This window comes from Arachis ipaensis, chromosome B5 (genome assembly GCF_059453495.1).
Source record: "Arachis ipaensis isolate K30076 ecotype BB chromosome B5, ASM5945349v1, whole genome shotgun sequence".
Lineage (NCBI taxonomy): Eukaryota > Viridiplantae > Streptophyta > Magnoliopsida > Fabales > Fabaceae > Arachis > Arachis ipaensis.
Window position 1 is genome coordinate 141494132 of NC_142440.1, and position 19948 is coordinate 141514079.

Consider the following 19948-nt stretch of genomic DNA (forward strand, 5'->3'; position numbering starts at 1 on the left):
TCTGATAAATAGGAAGAGAAGAAGCAACAGATTTAATTAAGCAAAGCCTGCCTGCTCTGTTAAGGAGCCGACCTTTCCAACTAGCCAGCCTATTCTTGATCTTCTCTAAAGAGTCCGAAAAAATAGACCTAGCAGCTCGAGGATGATTAAGGTTCACCCCCAAGTATTTGCCTAGGTCACTAGTAAAAGGAATATGAGAAACACCAGACAACATTTCCTTCCTTCTATTAGAGATATTTCTAGAACAAATAGCTTTAGATTTTTCAATGTTAACCTTCATACCTGAAGCTTTGCAGAACAACTCCAAGGTGTGCACAACATTCTGAACTTGATTTTTCTTTGCTTTACAAAAAAGGAGGAGGTCATCTGCAAACATCAAGTGAGAAACTCTAGGTCCTCCTCTAGAAACAGCCACACCATCCCAAATACCCTCGTCAACTTGTTTGGAAATGAAGCACGCCAATCTTTCCATGCACAAAACAAATAAATAAGGAGAAATTGGATCTCCTTGCCTGAGCCCTCTGCGAGGTTGGAAACTGTCCAATCTATTCCCATTCCAAAGGATGAAAAGATTTGAAGCCTGAACACAATTCATTACAAGCCGAATAATTAGAGAAGGAAAGCCAAAAGATTCAAGAGTGTGCTCAAGAAAATTCCAATCAACTCTATCATAAGTCTTTTCTAAATCAATCTTAAAAGCCATAGCTCCTTTTCTAGACTTTGTCCGCTTAAGAAAGTGAAGAACTTCTTGGGCCACAATAATATTATCAGGCGCTCCTCTACCATGTATAAACCCTCCCTGAGTTGGGCTAACAATCTCATCCAAAAAAGGTCGTAATCTATTAACCAGCACTTTAGTCACTAGCTTATAAATTACATTACAAAGGCTTATTGGCCGAAAATTCTTCAATCTAGTTGGAGAGTCGCAAAATTAACAATGCGTATTTTAGTAATTATTTTTAGCGGTGTATATGTTAGAAAATAAAATATTTTTAATATTTATTTATATAAAAAAAAAACTCAACTTTTTATTTCTAATTTTTTTCTGATCAAACAATAAAAAATAATTATTTTTGTTTAAATTACTTTTCCTCTCTTTTTCTTTGCTTCTATTTTCCTCCTCAAATCAACATAGTAAGATGGAAAGCACTCTTCGACTCGACGCATTCCATTTTACCATACTCCTCTTGAGTTTTGATTGCAAGAAAAGAATGTTGTCATTGGTCTCATCCTCACCAATCAAATTAAGGTATGCTTTTCAATTCCCAAATTCTGTTCCCCACTCCGCTCTCCGTCTTTTCTTCCATTCAACTTCATCCCTACACTCTCCCTCTCAGTCCCAATCACTTGATGAAGCTGTTGATTCCTTCACTCGCATGCTCTCTATGCGTCCTCCTCCATCCATCATCCAATTCACCAAGATTTTGGGATCTCTTGCCAAGGCCAACCATTTCCCCACCGCCATTTCCCTTTTTCAGCAATTGCAAGCATCCTAATTAATTGTTGTTGCGGCATGGGTCGTATGGCGCTTGCTTTCTCTATATTGGCCAAGATTTTCAGGATGGGTTTTCAGCCTGATACCATAACGTTGACAACAATCCTGAAAGGCCTCTGTCTCTGTGGTAATGTTGAAAAAGCACTGCACTTTCATGCCACAATGCTGGCTCATGGATTTTACTTTAATCAAGTCACTTATGGGACCTTGATCAATGGGCTTTGTAAGACCGGACACACATCAGCTGCTATTCAAATGTTGAGAAAGATCTCACGGTGTCTTGTGGGTCAATATAAGGAAGCCGTTCTTTTGCTAAATGATATGATTCTCATAAACGTTACTCCAAATGTTCATACCTATAGCATTTTGATCGATGGGCTATGCAAGGAAGGAAAGATCAAAGATGCTAAGAATGTGTTGGCTGTGATGACAAAACATGGTGTGAAACCAAATGTGGTTACTTATAACAGCTTAATGGACGGATATTGTTTGGTTAATCAGGTAAATAAGGCAAAATATGTATTCAACACAATGGCCGAGAGTAGAGCGTTTCCTAATGTTCGAAGTTATAATATCATGATTAATGGCTTTTGTAAGAGTAAAATGATCGATGACGCCTTGAATCTCTTCGAAGAGATGCATCGCAAGAACTTGGTTCCTGACACGGTAACTTACAGTACTCTAGTTGATGGCTTGGGAAAATCAAGAAGAATCCTTTGTGCCTTAGAGCTTCTTGAAAAGATGCATGATCGAGGTCAACCTGCTAATATAGTCACTTACAATTCCTTGTTGGATGGGATGTTCAATATCAAACAACATGACAAGGCACTTATGTTATTCAAGGAAATGAAAGAGAGTGGCATTGATCCAGATATTACATACAGCATACTTATAGATGCCTGTGCAAAAGTGGAAGACTTAAAAATGCAAAAGAGATATTTCAAGATCTTTCAATTAAAGGCTGTTCTCCAAATGTGAGGACTTACAATATTATGATCCATGGGCTCTGCAAAGAGGTGTTGTTTGAAGAAGCAGTGGCCCTGCTGTCGGAAATGGAAGGCAATGGTTGCTTACCAGATGCTGTGACTTTTGAAACTGTTATTCGTGCTTTGTTTGAAAAAGATGAGAATGACATGGCGGAGAAACTTCTTCGGGAAATGGTTGCTAGAGGCTTATTAAATTGATAAAAGAAGGTAATATACATCAACTCGAATTGAAATTACATCTCATTGTTGCTGAATATGTATCATAGTTTTATAAATTCTGTGTCTGTTGGGTCAGAGGACTTTGGCAATGCCATAACATTAATTAATTTTGTACTTTCGATTTTTGCAATTGCTATCATCCTTTTGAATTCCACTACTTTATTGATTCTTTAGTTGATATTCCTAGTTATAGCTTACAGATTTAGTGTTTAAGATCTCTTTATAGCAATAGAGTGTTCTTTACTGTTCTTCTATGAGATCATGTATTTATCATGCTACAAACTAAGCAAAACTAAAAAGATTGAAAATTTTGTTTTGTTGTTTGTTGTTTGTACTCTGCTATTCTGTTGTGCAACTTATTTTTCCGTATCTTTGTAGGTACCATATATATATATATATATATCAAACTAATTCCTATGACTTTTTATCATAAGCAACCATGAGCTATTGTTTATTTGATTGAATCCTCTGGGAATTGTTGTAAAAGGAAATTTAAATAGGTACTAAGGATTTATTCTTAGGCTATATAGTTTTTGCTTCCATCTTAAAAATAAACCCACCTTCTAAAATGCATGTCCCCTCTTTTCATCAACCTAAGCAACATTGAGTCAAGGTTAATATGGTTCAGTTATTTCAAGATTTTTGGCCATTTTCTTAATTAATGCTACTCAGTTGTATTGCTTGGAAATTGCTTCTGCTGAAAATATGTACATTATGAAATACTTTTGCGGAGAATGTTTTTCTGTTAATTCATAGATGAATTACTTCATTATTTCTTGTGTAGACATTATTCCATTGTCTCTAAGTCTCTGTTTATTAGCATTTTAAAAGAAGTTACTGGCTTGGAGTTTTGTTATGTGGTGTTTGTGGTGGGGGTGTTAAAAGTGAAACAATACATAATTCTTTGAGTTTTTGCTAATTTTGCCTCCAAATACTAATTTTCCCTGCACATATCCTTCCAATTCCTAATTTTCGATCATCATCATTCAATCATAATTTTTCTCTCCAAATGAATTTTTTTATTACCATCATTCAACAATAGTGAACACTTTCAGGACTCCAATAATAGTACGATAGCTCCAGCATCGTTGTACTTGTTTTGTTCTTATCAAATTTAACACTCATGCTTTACTTTAAAATTTTTTGTTTGGTAAAGTTTTATTTCAGAAGTCAATTACATTATTTTTTGTCAATGTGACTTCTTCAGCCATCATAACCTATACGTATAATATACATGTTATGTAATTTTTTTGTCATTATAGTACAAATTCTATGTTATTATTTTTATCGTATTTATTACGTATATAAGGGCATTTAAGTAAATTCCTCTTCACGGGAATTTCACATGTTTCCGTTGAGCGGGTATCTCAATCCCAAAAGTAGAGTGTCAAAATATATATTCAACACAATGACCCAAAGTAGAGTGTCACTTGATGTTCAAAGTTACAATATCATGATTAATGGCTTGTGCAAAAGTAAAATGGTAGATGACACCTTGAATCTCTTTGAAAAAATGCGTCGCAAGGACTTGGTTCCAGACACAATAACTTTTAGTATTCTTATTGATGGCTTGTGCAAATTAGGGAGAATATCTTGTGCTTCAAAGCTTCTTGTTGAGATGCATGATGAAGGTCAACCTGCTGATATAATCTCATACAATTCCTTTCTTGATGCTTTATGCAAAAACCATCATGTTGACAAAGCACTTGTTTTATTCAACACAATTAAAGATCAAGGCATTCGCCCAAATATATGTACATACAACATACTTATAGATGGCTTGTGCAAAAGTGGAAGATTTAAAAATGTAAAAGATTTTTCAAGATCTTTCTGTTAAAGGCTATCGTCCAAGGTTGTTAGGTATCTAGAGGCCTATTGCAAGGAGAAAAGTAGGTGAGATTCTTCTTGTTAGACATCACAAAAGGTTGTTTGTATCTCTTTCTTTTTAACTTGTGTTTTGTTACCTTCTTCCTAATCATCTATCTATTCCATATTATTGATGCTTCTGATTCTTTCTCTACATGATGGTGATTCTTTGTTTTGTTTAGCCAAACTTAGATATTTTCTGTCATTGCTTATTTGATGCCTTTTTGTGTCAAGGTGGTTGTCACATGTGTCTTGTGGGGGGTATATTGTTATTTCCTTTTTTTATTATATTTGTGCTTTGATGTTAAGTTATTTCTAACTAAGTTTGTTTTGATTTCATTATTCAAAGGGAATCACTTGTTAAGTTTCTCTACACTCTTGTTATTATTGTCTTCCATTCTTTTCATTTTCCCATGCAGCAATATACTTGCAGATGTAGCCATCTAATGTATTTTGCTGATGTGTTTTAGTGATTATTAGTTTACAGAGGTTTTCTACTTAGTTTTTGCTTCTTCTTGTTGTTAGTAGATTAACCTTCTGAGACTTACCTAAACAAGTGAAAATGTAGATGTTCTTTCAAGAGTTTGTAGTAACTAGTAAGCATGCAATGCTTTTTTATGTGTTCAACCTTTATCGTATTTGCTTTAGCTCTACTATGCAGATGGTGAAGATAGAGAATCATTATGGACATGCATATGTGATACCAATGGATTCTCTAAAGCGGCAGTAGGTGTTCATAGCTCTAGTTGCTTTAATCTTGCAACTGCACCTGGGGTATCTTCCTTATTCCGTTTTGCTTCCAACTTGGAAGCTTTTCAATGCTGCTAGTGCTAAACCAATTATTATTGTGCTTCTGATAATATGGCTGCAATTGCAGTTGCAGACCACAATTTAAAACCCTTTACTTAACTTTCGTTTTGTAGATTTAAACCATGATTTGAAACCCTTGTAATATTTTTTCAATTATATATCTCGACGGCCTTATTGGTGAACTGCTCCTTTGTGAAAAAAAAAAAAATTAATTCCAACTTATTGCATCGAGAAGGCAATTATAGACTTATAGTTAAAGAATTATATATCTTGGTGACGGTTAAAAATTATATATAAAAATTACATTTGATATTATTAATTATTAATTATATGAAATAAAATAAAAAAAATCATGGTCCGAAATAATCTACAATTCTACATAAAAGGGAGAAAAGAAAAAAAAAAGAATTGATTTAAGAATAAATTATTATATAAATTTTTTTTAGCAAAGTCTGTTTTCACTAAATGGGGTTAGTTATATGGATTAAAGACGTTATTGTGTCGTGTGGCCATGCATTGGGATGCGACATTGTTTTACCTTGGTTGTTGGAGACTAAACAATCCTCTTTATTTTTTCGGATTTGAGATGTAGACATAGGCCGAATTAAATTATCATATAAATTAGAAATAATTAAATAATTTTATTTTCAAAAAAGATAATTAAAATGTCTAAAGAATTGCTCGTCAGTCCAACAATATTTGTGTTCTACTTCTATGTTCTTATGTTTAAAATAAAGTACACACAAATCTCATTCGTATAGAGTCATGGACCTAGGGTGAAACCGTGAAACACAATGATTAATCTTTTTTATTCAAATCATTCTATTAAGAACAAATGACTAGTTACAAGATGCTTTTCATGACTAAGGTAGGATTTAAACTTCTAACTTCTTAATCAACGGACCGAATGATAAAATACAAAACCATACTCAAGTAGTTATATCACTAATAATATAATCACACATAGTAATGTAATGTCCAAATAATCCATATCACATTTATATTACTTATAATAAGCGAGATTTCTCCCATATGAAAGTCTTGTGATTTTGGACAATGCGAGGTATTAGAATATCTGACACCCACTCAGTTAAAAGTTAGAACATTGTTTAGCTCGTGTTTCGTTGCCTCTACGCGTTTGCTTTTATAAATACTAGAGTGAGACTCGCGCAATGCGCGGAGAGGTAGATTATTTATATTATATAGTATATTGTAATAAATGTTATATTAAAAATATTTTAGAGAATATATTATAAATAGATTTTGAATTTATTTATTTTTTAAAAAAGATATAGGTTATTTATATTAGAGTTATACAAAACTATTTTTTTTTTCATTTTTCGATTTGCATTAATGATTACACTTTATCTTTTCTTGCGGTTTTTTTATTTGTAAATAATGAAAAAAATAAATGAATGAGAATGAAAAACATATAAAAATGTTATTAAATTTAAAGAATTTTTGACAATTAGTATAAGAGATTAAAAAATGAAGAGTAGTAAGAGTCTTAATATGTATAAGTTGTAGAATTTGAATATTTGTAACTGAAATTTTTTATAATTATTATTATTATGACACTTTTAATGTATGTTTATTGCATTTAATTAGTACTTGATGTTTCAATTGAATAATAATAGATAAGAGTTTTTTGTTTTAATTCTTTTAAAACATTTTACTAAATAGTGATTGGTAGATTTTCATCTAGCAATTTTGGGTATTAACTCTTCCGGTCTGTCATTAGCACTGCAAAGAATAAGACATGGTCAAAGAATGATAATCCATTCTAAGTAAATTGTGAAAGCAATACTGCACATGTGGAATAACAATTTGAAAAGGAGGAACACGTAAATGTAAATAGTGAAAGAAGTACTCCACATGTAAAATAACAATTTATAATTTGATGATGAAATATTGCAATCGATAGTATATAGGGAGCAATAATTTTAAATGTACATTAATTTTGGTTGTGAGTGTTGGACAGAACCGTTTACAAAAGAGGAATACATAAACTTGTGCTACTTGCAATGAGTTCACAATTAAAATGTTATTATTTATAACAAATAAATAGGGCTATTGAAAATGATATTGAACAATGAGAAGAGTAAACGGCAAAATTGAAAATCTTTAGGAAGATAATTGAGACAAATTTCCTACTTTGGCGGCGCCGAATGATGACGTTGGTCTGAGACTCAGAATCGAGCTCTGAAGAACCGTTTACAAAAGAGGAATACATAAACTTGTGCTACTTGCAATGAGTTCACGATTAAAATGTTATTATTTATAACAAATAAATAGGGCTATTGAAAATGATATTGAACAATGAGAAGAGTAAACGGCAAAGTTGAAAATCTTTAGAAAGACGAGACAAATTTCCTACGTTGACGGCGCCGAATGATGACGTTGGTCTGAGACCAGAATCGAGCCCTGGCAGGAAACCGCAAGAGGAGGAATGGAGTTTGCCCTGGTTTCTGCAATTTATGCAATGCGGCTCCGCCGGAGATGGACATCGTGATGTACAATTTGTTTTGAGAAAAAAAAAAAACAATGGCTCATAGGACCGGAAGAGGATGGAGAAAATAGGATCTTAGTACGGAGAGGTGCTAAGAGGGTGAGGGTTTGAGAAGGGTAATAAGCTCTTTGGTTTTGAGAGCTTTTTGTTGGAGTAAATGTTAATTTGTGTTTTTGTTGTTTTAGAAATAAGGATTGATTTGGAAAAAATTAATTTGTTGGTTTTTATTGTGTTTTTTAGTTGTTTTTTTGTGTTTTTTTTATGTGAAAATAAAAGTTGATTTGACAAGATTTGAGTGGTGGATTCTAAAATTTTGCCAAATAAGCGTTGGTGCTGACATGGCGTTAGTAGAAGAAGAGAAATAACTTAAAAGTAATGTGGGTAAACCTATGTACCTACTTTTATATATTAAGAATAGATGTAACACGAAAGTCTACTGAAATTTTTGTTCATGATTATTCAATATCAATATAGGCTTTTAATTCTATATTATTTGGGGTATTCACTAAGGATCAATTTCACATAATCCTAAATTTTATGCTATTTAATTAATAAAATCCTGAGCTATGGTCTAAATAGAATAAACTGTTCTTTAATGGTTTTGCTAAAAATGTTTTTCTTTCATGTATGTTGGCCCGCAAAATACTAGTGTTACAATGGATAAGCATTCGGTACTAATTAAACATTTTGGTGAACCATCAGCCTCATTTTTTTCAATTCCATTTCTTAGTTGTTATATAATGCACTCTGGATGAAACTACACCTCCTGTAATTTTGAAGAACTAAAACTTTAGCCTAGACTTACCGGTTAATAAAAGCATGAACAATCAAAATCCTTCAATGCTAGAGAGGAAATTCTTTGTTGTACATTCACCTTTTCAAACATCAAATTCTTAATTCTAAGTTTATCTTAAGATGAATACTATGGTACCTATAAATTGGTATTTTTATACTTTTTAAATTAAATATTAATTTTTAACTTTTTTTACACAATCTAGACTCCACCTTTTAAGTACCATAACAATCACTTTAATATGCAACACTCTTGAGTGAATTTCAGCAAAGGATGATAAATCTTTTCCTTGATTTGATAACACCCCCCTCCCCATAAGACCATTCTCAATCCAGGCTCTCACCTCTAGTTCTTTATGAGAAAAAATATCCTATTCAACCACAAGGTTGTGATAATGAAAGAATTGAAAATGACACAACTCAGTTTTGAGTAAAGAGAATGCAGTGGCTAAATGGATGGCTAATTATACTAATGCTAGTGAAAATAGGAAGTTACAAACAAATTCATAAAACAAGAATTGAATTTTGTAAATAAAAGTAGTGAATTCCTACTTTGATAATCTGGAAAATGTTCCATCTTTTCCTTTCGCAACATAATACACCCAAGAACTTACATAACAATTAGTCTAAGTAAGAAATTTACATCATAACAATTCATTAATAACCATGATTGATATTATGTCATTCTTAATATAGTAGTTGACCTTAAAAAAGTTAGATGACAAGAGATTGCAAAATTATAAAACACTTTAGAAGAGATGCAAGGTCAGCTAGATGGAGCTCATGCTGCAATTATAAGTAATAGAGAAACAACAAAACCAACAATTGAGCAAGCACCACACTACCACAGTAATTAAATAGGATTCTACTGTGGACAACACTAAGCTAGAGTTACTAGCAAATAAAAGTGAGGAGCTGGAGGTAAGTATAAACTTCTGTCTTAAAAGGGTATGTTTTATTGTCAGAGGAAAATGGTGAAAACAACAGAATTATTTTGGCTTGAAGTTCCAATACATTTTGCAGATAAAAATTTCACCCAAAAAATTATGTTATATTTTTAAATAGTATAATTTAAAGAAAGGAACATACTTTTAACTTTGTTTCCAAGAAGAATGTTATGCCATTTGTCACTCGAAATTTAAATTACAAAAAGTAGAAACAAATGTGGGGAATGAAAATTATAAAACGGTCCCCTATGGAATAGAATTGATGATTATTTGCAGAAGAATATAAATTCCAATCCAACATGAACAATATCAAATTCAGTATCTGCCTACTACACTTACATATATGCAAATATGTACCATACTAAGAATCTATTGTTCCTCAAACACAATGAATTTATATACTTATCATCATCATTTAGTTATAGCCACCATGAAATCAATCGATCAACTACCTATCCACATCCTCAAAAACAAGACGTAATTTCTAACTACAAGAACTTCATCAAAACTCCATGTAGTTTTCATAGAAAAAGCGAAAAGAATGGAACTTTAATGCCCTTGGAGTAGGTGGCAGAGGTAGAGGCAGAGGCAGAGGGAGAAGGAATGAAGTCAGAGTTGGTGGCGAGGAAGAGAAATAGGGCGACGACAGCGACACACATTGCACAAACAGCGACGACGGAAGAAGACAGACCGCGAAAATGTCAAGAACCCTAGCAGAATCACAAATTATGTTTAAGGTTGGAGAGGGGAAATTTGGAAACTAAAAATCGTAGGGGTAAATGTAGAATTACAAAAAATGAAAACAGAGGGTTCAATTTGAAATTACTAAAATCCGTGGCCTAAATAAGATAACAAAAGTAGAAACAATTAAACAAATAAGTAAATAACCTCGAACAAGCTTGATTCTACCCTCGCTCTTTTGGTGGTTGCAAGAATGTTGTCATTCTTCTCATTCTCACGAATCATGTTAAGGTATGCTCTTCAAATCCCAAATCCCTCTCCTTGTTGTGTTCCCTATTCAGCTTTCCGTCTTTGCTTCCCTTCAACTTCATCCCTACACTCTCACTCTCACTCTCAGCCCCAATCACTTGATGAAGCTGTTGATTCCTTCACTCGCATGCTCTCTATGCGTCGCCCTCCATCCATCATTCAATTCACCAAGATTTTGGGATCTCTTTCCAAGACCAACCATTTCTCCACCGCCATTTCCCTTTTTCAGCAATTGCAAGCCAAAGGAATCGCTCCCGACTTATTTACTTTGAGCATCGTAATTAATTGTTGTTGCGGCATGGGTCGTATGACGCTTGCTTTCTCTGTATTGGCCAAGATTTTCAGAATGGATTATCAACCTAATACGGTAACATTGACCACAATCCTGAAAGGTCTCTATCTCTGTGGTAGTGTTGAAAAAGCAGTGCGCTTTCATGACAGAGTGCTTGCTCATGGATTTCACTTTAATCAAGTCACTTATGGGACCTTGATCAATGGCCTCTGTAAGACCGGACACACGTCAGCTGCTATTCAAGTGTTGAGAAAGATCCCACGGTATGGCGTTGCTCCTAATGTCTTTATGTACAGCGCAATTATTGATAGCCTCTGCAAGGATACACTTGTAAGTCAGGCTTTTCATTTATTCTCTGAAATGCTTGCTAAGGGAATTTCTCCCGATGTTATCACATACAGTTCTCTCATTTTTGGATTGTGTCTTGAAGGTCAATATAAGGAAGCCATTGATTTGTTAAGTGATATGATGCTTAGAAACATTACTCCAAATGTTCGTACCTATAGTATTTTGATCGATGGGCTATGCAAGGAAGGAAAGATCAAAGATGCTAAGAGTGTATTGGCTGTAATGGCAAAACATGGCGTGAAACCAGATGTGGTTACTTATACCAGCTTAATGGATGGATATTGTTTGGTTAATCAGGTAAATAAGGCAAAATATATATTCAACACAATGGCCCAAAGTAGAGTGTCACCCAATGTTCAAAGTTACAGTATCATGATTAATGGCTTGTGCAAAAGTAAAAGGGTCGATGAAGCCTTGAATCTCTTTGAAGAAATGCGTTGCAAGAACTTGGTTCCTAACACGGTAACTTACAATACTCTAGTTGATGGCTTAGGAAAATCAAGGAGAATACTTTGTGCTTTGGAGCTTCTTGAAAAGATGCATGATTGGGGTCAACCTGCTGATATAGTCACTTACAGTTCTTTGCTGGATGCTTTGTTCAATATCAAACAACATGACAAGGCACTTATGTTATTCAATCAAATGAAAGAGTGTGGCATTGAACCAAATATATATACATACAACATACTTATAGATGGCCTGTGCAAAAGTGGAAGACTTAAAAATGCAAAAGAGATTTTTCAAGATCTTTCCATTAAAGGCTATCGTCCAGACGTGAGGACATACACTATTATGATAAAGGGGCTTTGCAAACAGGGCCTACTTCCTGAAGCATTGGCTTTCTTGTCAAAAATGGAAGACAATGGTTGCTTACCAAATGCTGTGACTTATGAAATAATCATTCGTGCTCTGTTTGAAAAAGGTGAAAATGATAACGCGGAGAAACTTCTTCGTGAAATGATATCTAAAGGCCTATTGTAAGGATAAAAGTAGGTGAGATTCTTCTTATTAGCATCACAAAATGTTGTTTGTATCTCTTTCTTTTTAACTTGTGTTTTGTTCTCGATCATCTTTCGATTACATATTAATGCTTTTAGATCTTCACATGATTGTGATTCTTTATTCTGCTTTACCCACACCTAAGTGTTTTCTTTGTTGTTGCTTATTTTATGGCATTTATTTTTGTACTTAAAGATTGATTAATAAATATGATGATAGTTGCTGAATGACAATTTTAAGTGCCTTTAGGTGAGGGAATGATGAGGAGTTTATGCGAATCCATTGGTGGATATCAAAGATTGAAAGAGTGTTAAACATCACATGCTGCTGCTGCTGCTGGAATTGACATATAATTCATAGTCGATGCATTGCCTTAATTTGTTGTTGTTAGGTGTATTGTGTTTCTGTAGTGTCTCTGCAACGGCTTTGATTGGTTCTTGTAATGCTTTTTCACTCATCTCGATGGCTTATTAGGCGAAATTAGTAAGTTACGATTGAGCCATTAACCTAATAAAATCATAAATACTATTCTTTTTTATTTTTTGAAAGTGACACAATTACTAATCCTATTTTTCTGAGTTTTTTAGAGTGAAACATAGTTATTAATCTTTTCGCTACCGTCATCAGCATAAAGACAAATAATTTGGTCACAAAATGTTTTTCATGTCTAAGGTAGAATTTTAAACTACTGAGTTTATAGTAGATTGGTCATAAAGACAAATAATTTGGTCATCAGAATAAACTGTTCTTTATTGGTATTGCTAAAAATGTTTTTCCTTTCATGGATGTTGGCCCTCAAACACGAATTGTTAAAATGCATTAAGCATTTGGTACTAACATCTTCAGTTCTTCACGAATTATTTTTCCTTTTTCTCAATGAGTTTGATCCCTTTTTCTTCAGCTGTTATATAATGCTCTCTGGATGAAATTGTACCCCTGCAATTTTGAAGAACTCAAACTTTGGTATAGAATTGCCATTTAATAAAGGCATCTAGTCCAATAAAGATATAAAAAAATATCTCATGAAAATATTTGATTAAATTTTGACTTATTTTTTTAGCCATACTTTAAATAAAGATAACAATTTTATAACATACTAATATCAAATCTTACAATCCACTATCTAATGGCTAAACAGAAGCATCCTCACATGAAGATAATTTAAAATCTTCATCAGAGTATCCACCTTTAATAAAAGCATGAACAATCAAAATAATCCCTTCAACACTATAGTGAACATTCTTTATTTGTACATTCACCCTTTTAAACATCACATTCTTAATTCTGAGTTATTTTAATATGTGCACTCTTGAATGTTTTCTGAATTTAAGCAAAAGGATAATAAATCTTTTCCTGATTTGATCAAAATAAATTCCCACGAAAGGAATAAGAATGTTACCTGCAAATGTTTATACTTTTTGTGACAAGGTGGTATTATAAGACCATTCGCACTTCAGGCTGTCACCTCAAGTTTTTCACGAGGAAAATCCTCCTTGTTTTTTAATCACAAGGCTGTGATATCTACTAGCTAAGAAGGACTAAAAATGATAACAGGACAATGAGGCTAAAAGAATGCACAACTCAAAAAGTTTTATGAGTAAAGAGAATGCAGTGGTTAAACTTATGGCTAATTAAACTAATGCTAGTGAAAATAGAAAAATACAAACAAATCATAAAACAACAATGAATTTTGTAAATAAAACCAGTAAATTCTTACTTTGATAATACGACAAATAATCTATCTTTTTCTTTCGTATGATCGTATCATAATACCCCAAAGAACTCACATAATAATTAGTCTAGTTAAGAGAAATACATCATAAAAATTTATTAATAACCATGGTTGAATATTATACCATTCTCAATATATTAATTGACCTTGAACAAGCTAAAGGACAAGAGATTGCAAAACTACAAAACAGTTTAGAAGAAATGCAGGGAGAGCAAGATAAAGCCCAGGCTGCAATTATAATAGCAAAGCAACAAAACTAGCAATTGAGCAAGTTCCATAGTAGTTAAAGAGGTTCATGTTGTAGACAACACTAAGGTAAGGTTACTAAAATGAGGAGCTCGAGGTCACTTTTTGATTTTGATATTGGAGTGGTAATGGTGATTTTTTTTAAATGTGGATTATTGAAGTGTTATTCTTAAATGTAGAATCGTTTAATTAGAGAAATAAAAATCGGACTGTTCGAATTGTTAGAGGTACAAAAATCGGACCGTTCGATTTGTAGAGGTACAGAAATCGGACTGTTCGATTTGTGTTAAAAAATTTAAAAAATTTGAGATACAGAAATCAGACTCTTCGATTTGTATACCTTTTACAATTTTAAAAAATATAAAAAATTACAATGTTAAAGTATATATCACTACTTTTATTTTCATATAAAAAAAAGAGCTTATAGAAATAGGTCTATATTTCTGTCTTAAAATGGTACATTTTACTGTCAAAAGTAAAACATGAAAGCAAAAGAATTAGTTTAGCTAAAAGTTCAATACATTTTGCACATAAACCAAGAAATTATGTGAGATTTTTAAATAGTACAATTCAAAGAAAGGAGTATACTTTAAATTTAACCGTTTTTCAATACATCTATTACTCGAAATTTAAATTATAAAAAATAGAAAAAAAAATGAGAAATGAAATTTATAAAGTGATTTTTCATAGAATAGAAAATTCCTCATCTAAGCAAACATTAGACTCGTTAGTGCTAAGATAGCAAATGCTACTAACACATTGTTTTGTTTGAAGGAATATGAGAAAAAAAATGTAGAAAAAAAATGGATGAAAAATTAAATTTTTTGTTGTTTGGTTTAGAAAATATAGGGAAAGAAAATGCTACTAAAAAATATTTAAAATTAAAAATAATAAAAATATCCAAAATTTAATAAAAAAATTTAAAAATAAAATAAAATAAAATAAAATCAATTTAAGATATAGAATTTAGGGTTAAGTACGATTTTTATCTCTAAAATAAATGCCAAAAAATTTTTTCGTCTCCAATTCTTTTTTTTGTATACAAAATCGTCTCTAAGATTTAAAACTAAGGTTTAAAATTGTCATTTTTACTTAAATATTAAAATTTTGGACTAAATTACTCATAATAAAAAAAATTATACAATAAAAAAAGAAAAGCAAGAGAAGGAAAGTGTTTCTACTCTTACGAAGGGAGAAGAGAAGAAGAAGAGAGAAGGGAAGAAGAAAAAGCTGTCTACGATCTACTTCTGCCTCGGCTTCCGCTGCCAAAAATTTAAAACAAAATTAAACCTTAGGGACGATTTTAAAACCGAGTTAAACCTTAAGAACTATTTTGTTTGCAAAAAAAGATTGGAGACAAAAAAATTTTCAACCTATACTTTAAGGACCAAAATCGTACTTAACCCTAGAATTTAAAATTTAAAATTTAAAATTTAGAACTTAAGATTATCGAAAACAATGAATAATCAATATGAACAGCTAATACTAATTGGTGAATTGTTGAAATTGGAAGAAAAGAAAAAAGTACAAAAGAATAAAAGAATAAATTTTAGAAAAATTGTAATATTTTAAATTTCACAAATATTTTGATAAAAGTTAGATTATATAATAATATTTTTAATAAAAATAATTAACTAATAAATTTTAAATATAATAATTTAATTATTTGTCAAATAATATAAAATTTAATTATATGTTACAGTATAAAATATTATTTTAATATAATTTTTGAATATTATAAAAATTTTATTGCATAATAATTAATTTTAATAAATAAAAAAATAATCATATTTTTTTACATTTTTGTGTTTTATATTTATTTATTTAAAAAATAAAAAATTATATTATCATTTAAAATATTATATATAAAAAATATTTATTTATATATTAAAATATTTTTTATTTATCAAAATTCATCAATATGTTTAATATTAAAAATTGATTAAGATAAATACTAATTATTTTTAATATGCTAATATTAAAAATTTTAAGACTTTGATTTTAATTATAATTTTGTAAAATATTTATAATAATAATTATTATATATATTTTATTTAATTTTTTAATAAAATTTTTTATATAATTTTAGAGAAAATAACAAATAAGTCTTTAACCTTTTGATTTGCAAACATTTAAGTCCTCAAGGATTTGAAAATATATTTAAGTCTATGACATTTTTAAAATTTAGGTATATCGATCCCTCGTATTTACTTGAGTCTGTCAGACTTAATGAAAAAATTAAACGTAACTTTTATTGTACTGACTTGGTTGATACAAATACACATAAAAAAGAATTTTTAAAATAGAATAAATTAGACCCAAAAATTAATGTGTCTAAATTTTAAAAAAATCCAAAATTTAAATATATTTTTAAATTTTTAAAGACTTAAATATTACAAATCAAAAAGCCAAGAATCAATTTATTATTTTTTTCATAATTTTATGTATTAATCGTATAGGATACCGGATCAGTACCGGATAAAAATCGAGAGAACTATTGCAGAGATAGCAACGTCTAGTAGTCTACGTCTTCGACCAGAGAGCAGCAGACAGCACTCCCTCAAACTTAGACAACAGCGAAAGTGCGAATCACTAAAATGTTGTCATCCTCAACCTCAAGGTTCACTTTCATTTTTAGGTATTCTCTTCTCCAAATCCCTAATTTTGTTTCCTTCCCTTCCTCTTCATCCCTTCACTCTCATTCTGAGCCCCCATCCCTTCGTGAAGTTGATGAAGCTGTTGATTCCTTCACTCGCATGCTCTCTATGCGTCGCCCTCCATCAATAATCCAATTTAACAAGATTTTGGGATCCCTTTCCAAGACGAAGCATTTCCACGCTGCCGTCTCCCTTTTTCAGCAATTGCAAGCCAGTGGAATTGCGCCCAGCATGGTCACTTTGAATATCTTAATCAATTGTTGCTGCGGCATGGGTCGTATGATGCTTGCTTTCTCTGTGTTGGCCAAGATTTTCAGAATGGATTATGAACCTGATACGGTAACATTGACAACAATCTTGAAAGGTCTCTGTCTCTGTGGTAGTGTTGAAAAAGCAGTGTGCTTTCATGACACAGTGCTGGCTCATGGATTTCACTTCGACCAAGTCACTTATGGGACCTTGATTAATGGGCTCTGTAAGACCGGACACACATCAGCTGCTATTCAAATGTTGAGAAACATCCCACGGTATGGCATTGCTCCCAATGTCTTCATGTACAGCGCAATTATTGATAGCCTCTGCAAGGATACACTTGTAAGTCAGGCTTTTCATTTATTCTCTGAAATGCTTGCTAAGGGAATTTCTCCCGATGTTATCACATACAGTTCTCTCATTTTTGGATTGTGTCTTGAAGGTCAATATAAGGAAGCCATTGATTTGTTAAGTGATATGGTGCTTAGAAACATTACTCCTGATGTTTATACCTATAATACTTTGCTTGATGGGCTATGCAAGGAAGGAAAGATCAAAGATGCTAAGAGTGTATTGGCTGTAATGGCAAAACATGGTGTGAAACCAGATGTAGTTACTTATACCAGCTTAATGGATGGATATTGTTTGGTTAATCAGGTAAATAAGGCAAAATATATATTCAAAACAATGGCCCAAATTAGAGTGTCACCCAATGTTCAAAGTTACAGTATCATGATTAATGGCTTCTGTAAAAGTAAAATGGTCGATGAAGCCTTGAATCTCTTTGAAGAAATGCGTGGTAAGTACTTGGTTCCAAACACGGTAACTCACAACACTCTTATTGATGGCTTGAGCAAATCGAAGAGAATCTCTTGTGCTTTGGAGCTTCTTGTCAAGATGCACGAAAGAGGTCCACCCGCTGATGTAGTCACTTACAATTCCTTGTTGGATGGGATGTTCAAAACCCAACAAGTTGACAAGGCACTTATGTTATTCAAGCAAATGAAAGAGAGTGGCATTGATCCAGACATATGTACATACACCATACTTATAGATGGCCTGTGCAAAAATGGAAGACTTAAAAATGCAAAAGAGATTTTTCAAGATCTTTCCGTTAAAGGCTATCACCTAAACACAAGGATATACAATGTTATGATCAATGGGCTTTGCAAAGAGAGCCTACTTGATGAAGCATTGGCCTTAAAGTTGGAAATGGAAGACAATGGTTTCTCTCCAGATGCTGTAACTTACGAAACAACTATTCGTGCTCTGTTGGAAAAAGGTGAAAATGATCAAGCGCTGAAACATCTTCATGAAATGATTGCTAGAGGCTTATTGAAAAGACCCTAAGGAGAAATAAATCAACTCAAATTAATAAATTTTCTGTTGTCAAAATTTGTACAGAACTTGGTAAATTTTATATCTATTGGGTTGGAGGTTTGGGAAATGCCATGAACTCACTATCACCTTGATTTTGGTTATCTCACTGTTATTGATTTAATTTTGAACTTGTGTTATTGGCTGATGTATGATTTTCACTGCCATCTTTGAAATAAATACATCTACTAAATGCATGACCCCACTTTTTTTGTTGACAATTTCAACATTTTTGTTATTTTTTAAAATCTGATCATAGGTGAAGAAACCTGTATACTAAGTCTGTGATTTCACTTGATGTTTCAAATAAAAAAGGCTGTGCAAGAAGGGATTTCTAGGAATTTGGCTAATTTGGTTCAAATATGAATTATCTTAAAACCTTTGTTTATTTTCATAATTAATGTTACTTGGCTTTAATTCTTAGAAATCAATTGAAAATATGTACATTATGTTCATTTCCATAATTAATGTACAGTTGTAATTAATGTTATCTTAAAACCCTTGTTCATTTTCAGAACTAATGTTACTCAGCAGTTAATGCTTAATTGAAGTATTTCATTATTTCTTATTGAAAAATCCTATATAGGGATTATTACATTGTTCTTGTTTAAAGTCATGTTGAAAAGCTACACCTATCGTGAAAGATTTGGTGATTCTAATGCCAAGTACAACTATTTCTACACCTATTTCTTTGGTATTTCTAAATCTTCTCTGCATTGTGTGATGAGTGGGGTTAGAATAAAGAATTAAAAGTGAAACAATGTTGTACAGATTGAAATTGCTTTTGTTCTTGTAGAATATTTTTGAATGCTAATACAATTTCTTTTGGGATCAAAAGTAGAACTATTATATAGCCTCACTACTTAAGTGCTGATTAACTTATTCCATGAAACTGATATTGGTGGTTGAGTATTTGGATTCTTCTCATGGATATCATCTTTGTTCCATGCTTACTGATAGCTAGGTGCACTCAAGCATGTTAAGTTGAAGCATGGCACAGACAATATTGAAGATCTCTAGTATGAATTTTCCTTTATACTTGGATTTCAGTTTGTCCCTTTGAAATATTGCGAGACACTTGATTTAATATTTTGTCAGCTTATTTGGTTTCTAGTTGAATCCACCATTCAGTTATAAGCTTCAAATTCAGTTTTAGATGGAAGTGAATAATAGCTACTTTCACAAAAATCACTCTTCAGATTAGACTAATAAACATAAAATGAATTGATCTCAAACAAGATAGAATATGGTTGATGCTGCTATAAACTTTGAGGAATCAATCTTAGCATCATAATGAAATTAGGTTGTTCATGTACTATTTATTGTGTGGTGTATACTGCATAAATCAATTTATGGATTTAATTTCTTTAAAATTTCCCTTTTCACAAATAATTGCAGGAGATATACATTTGATCTTTGGAAGGGGTATAA

At 32.0% G+C, this 19948-nt stretch overlaps 3 protein-coding genes across 4 annotated transcripts; all 3 read left to right on the plus strand.

Moving 5' to 3' along the window:
• The first annotated feature begins 1146 nt into the window (after positions 1 to 1146).
• LOC107644179 (uncharacterized) lies at positions 1147 to 5536 on the plus strand. Its single transcript, XM_088486480.1, is given in 4 exon segments — positions 1147 to 1452; positions 1455 to 2390; positions 2393 to 2688; positions 5215 to 5536. Coding segments are annotated over 3 exon segments (1464 nt in total). The 5' UTR covers positions 1147 to 1211; the 3' UTR covers positions 2680 to 2688; positions 5215 to 5536.
• A 4979-nt stretch (positions 5537 to 10515) lies between these two features.
• LOC110272125 (uncharacterized) lies at positions 10516 to 12817 on the plus strand. 2 transcript variants are annotated; one of them, XM_021123977.2, is made up of 2 exons: positions 10516 to 10596; positions 10703 to 12355. In XM_021123977.2, exon 2 carries the CDS (start codon positions 10742 to 10744, stop codon positions 12233 to 12235), a length of 1494 nt encoding a protein of 497 aa, XP_020979636.2. In that variant the 5' UTR covers positions 10516 to 10596; positions 10703 to 10741; the 3' UTR covers positions 12236 to 12355. The 2 variants fall into 2 exon arrangements, with proteins under 2 accessions (XP_020979636.2, XP_088344531.1); XM_088488405.1 differs by adding an exon at positions 12503 to 12817 and having other exon boundaries at positions 10518 to 12247.
• A 3926-nt stretch (positions 12818 to 16743) lies between these two features.
• Positions 16744 to 18641, plus strand: LOC107644173 (uncharacterized). The gene is made up of 2 exons (XM_021102792.2): positions 16744 to 16869; positions 16959 to 18641. The coding sequence occupies exon 2, from the start codon at positions 16988 to 16990 to the stop codon at positions 18488 to 18490; it is 1503 nt and encodes a 500-aa protein (XP_020958451.1). The 5' UTR covers positions 16744 to 16869; positions 16959 to 16987; the 3' UTR covers positions 18491 to 18641.
• Positions 18642 to 19948: the final 1307 nt, after the last annotated feature.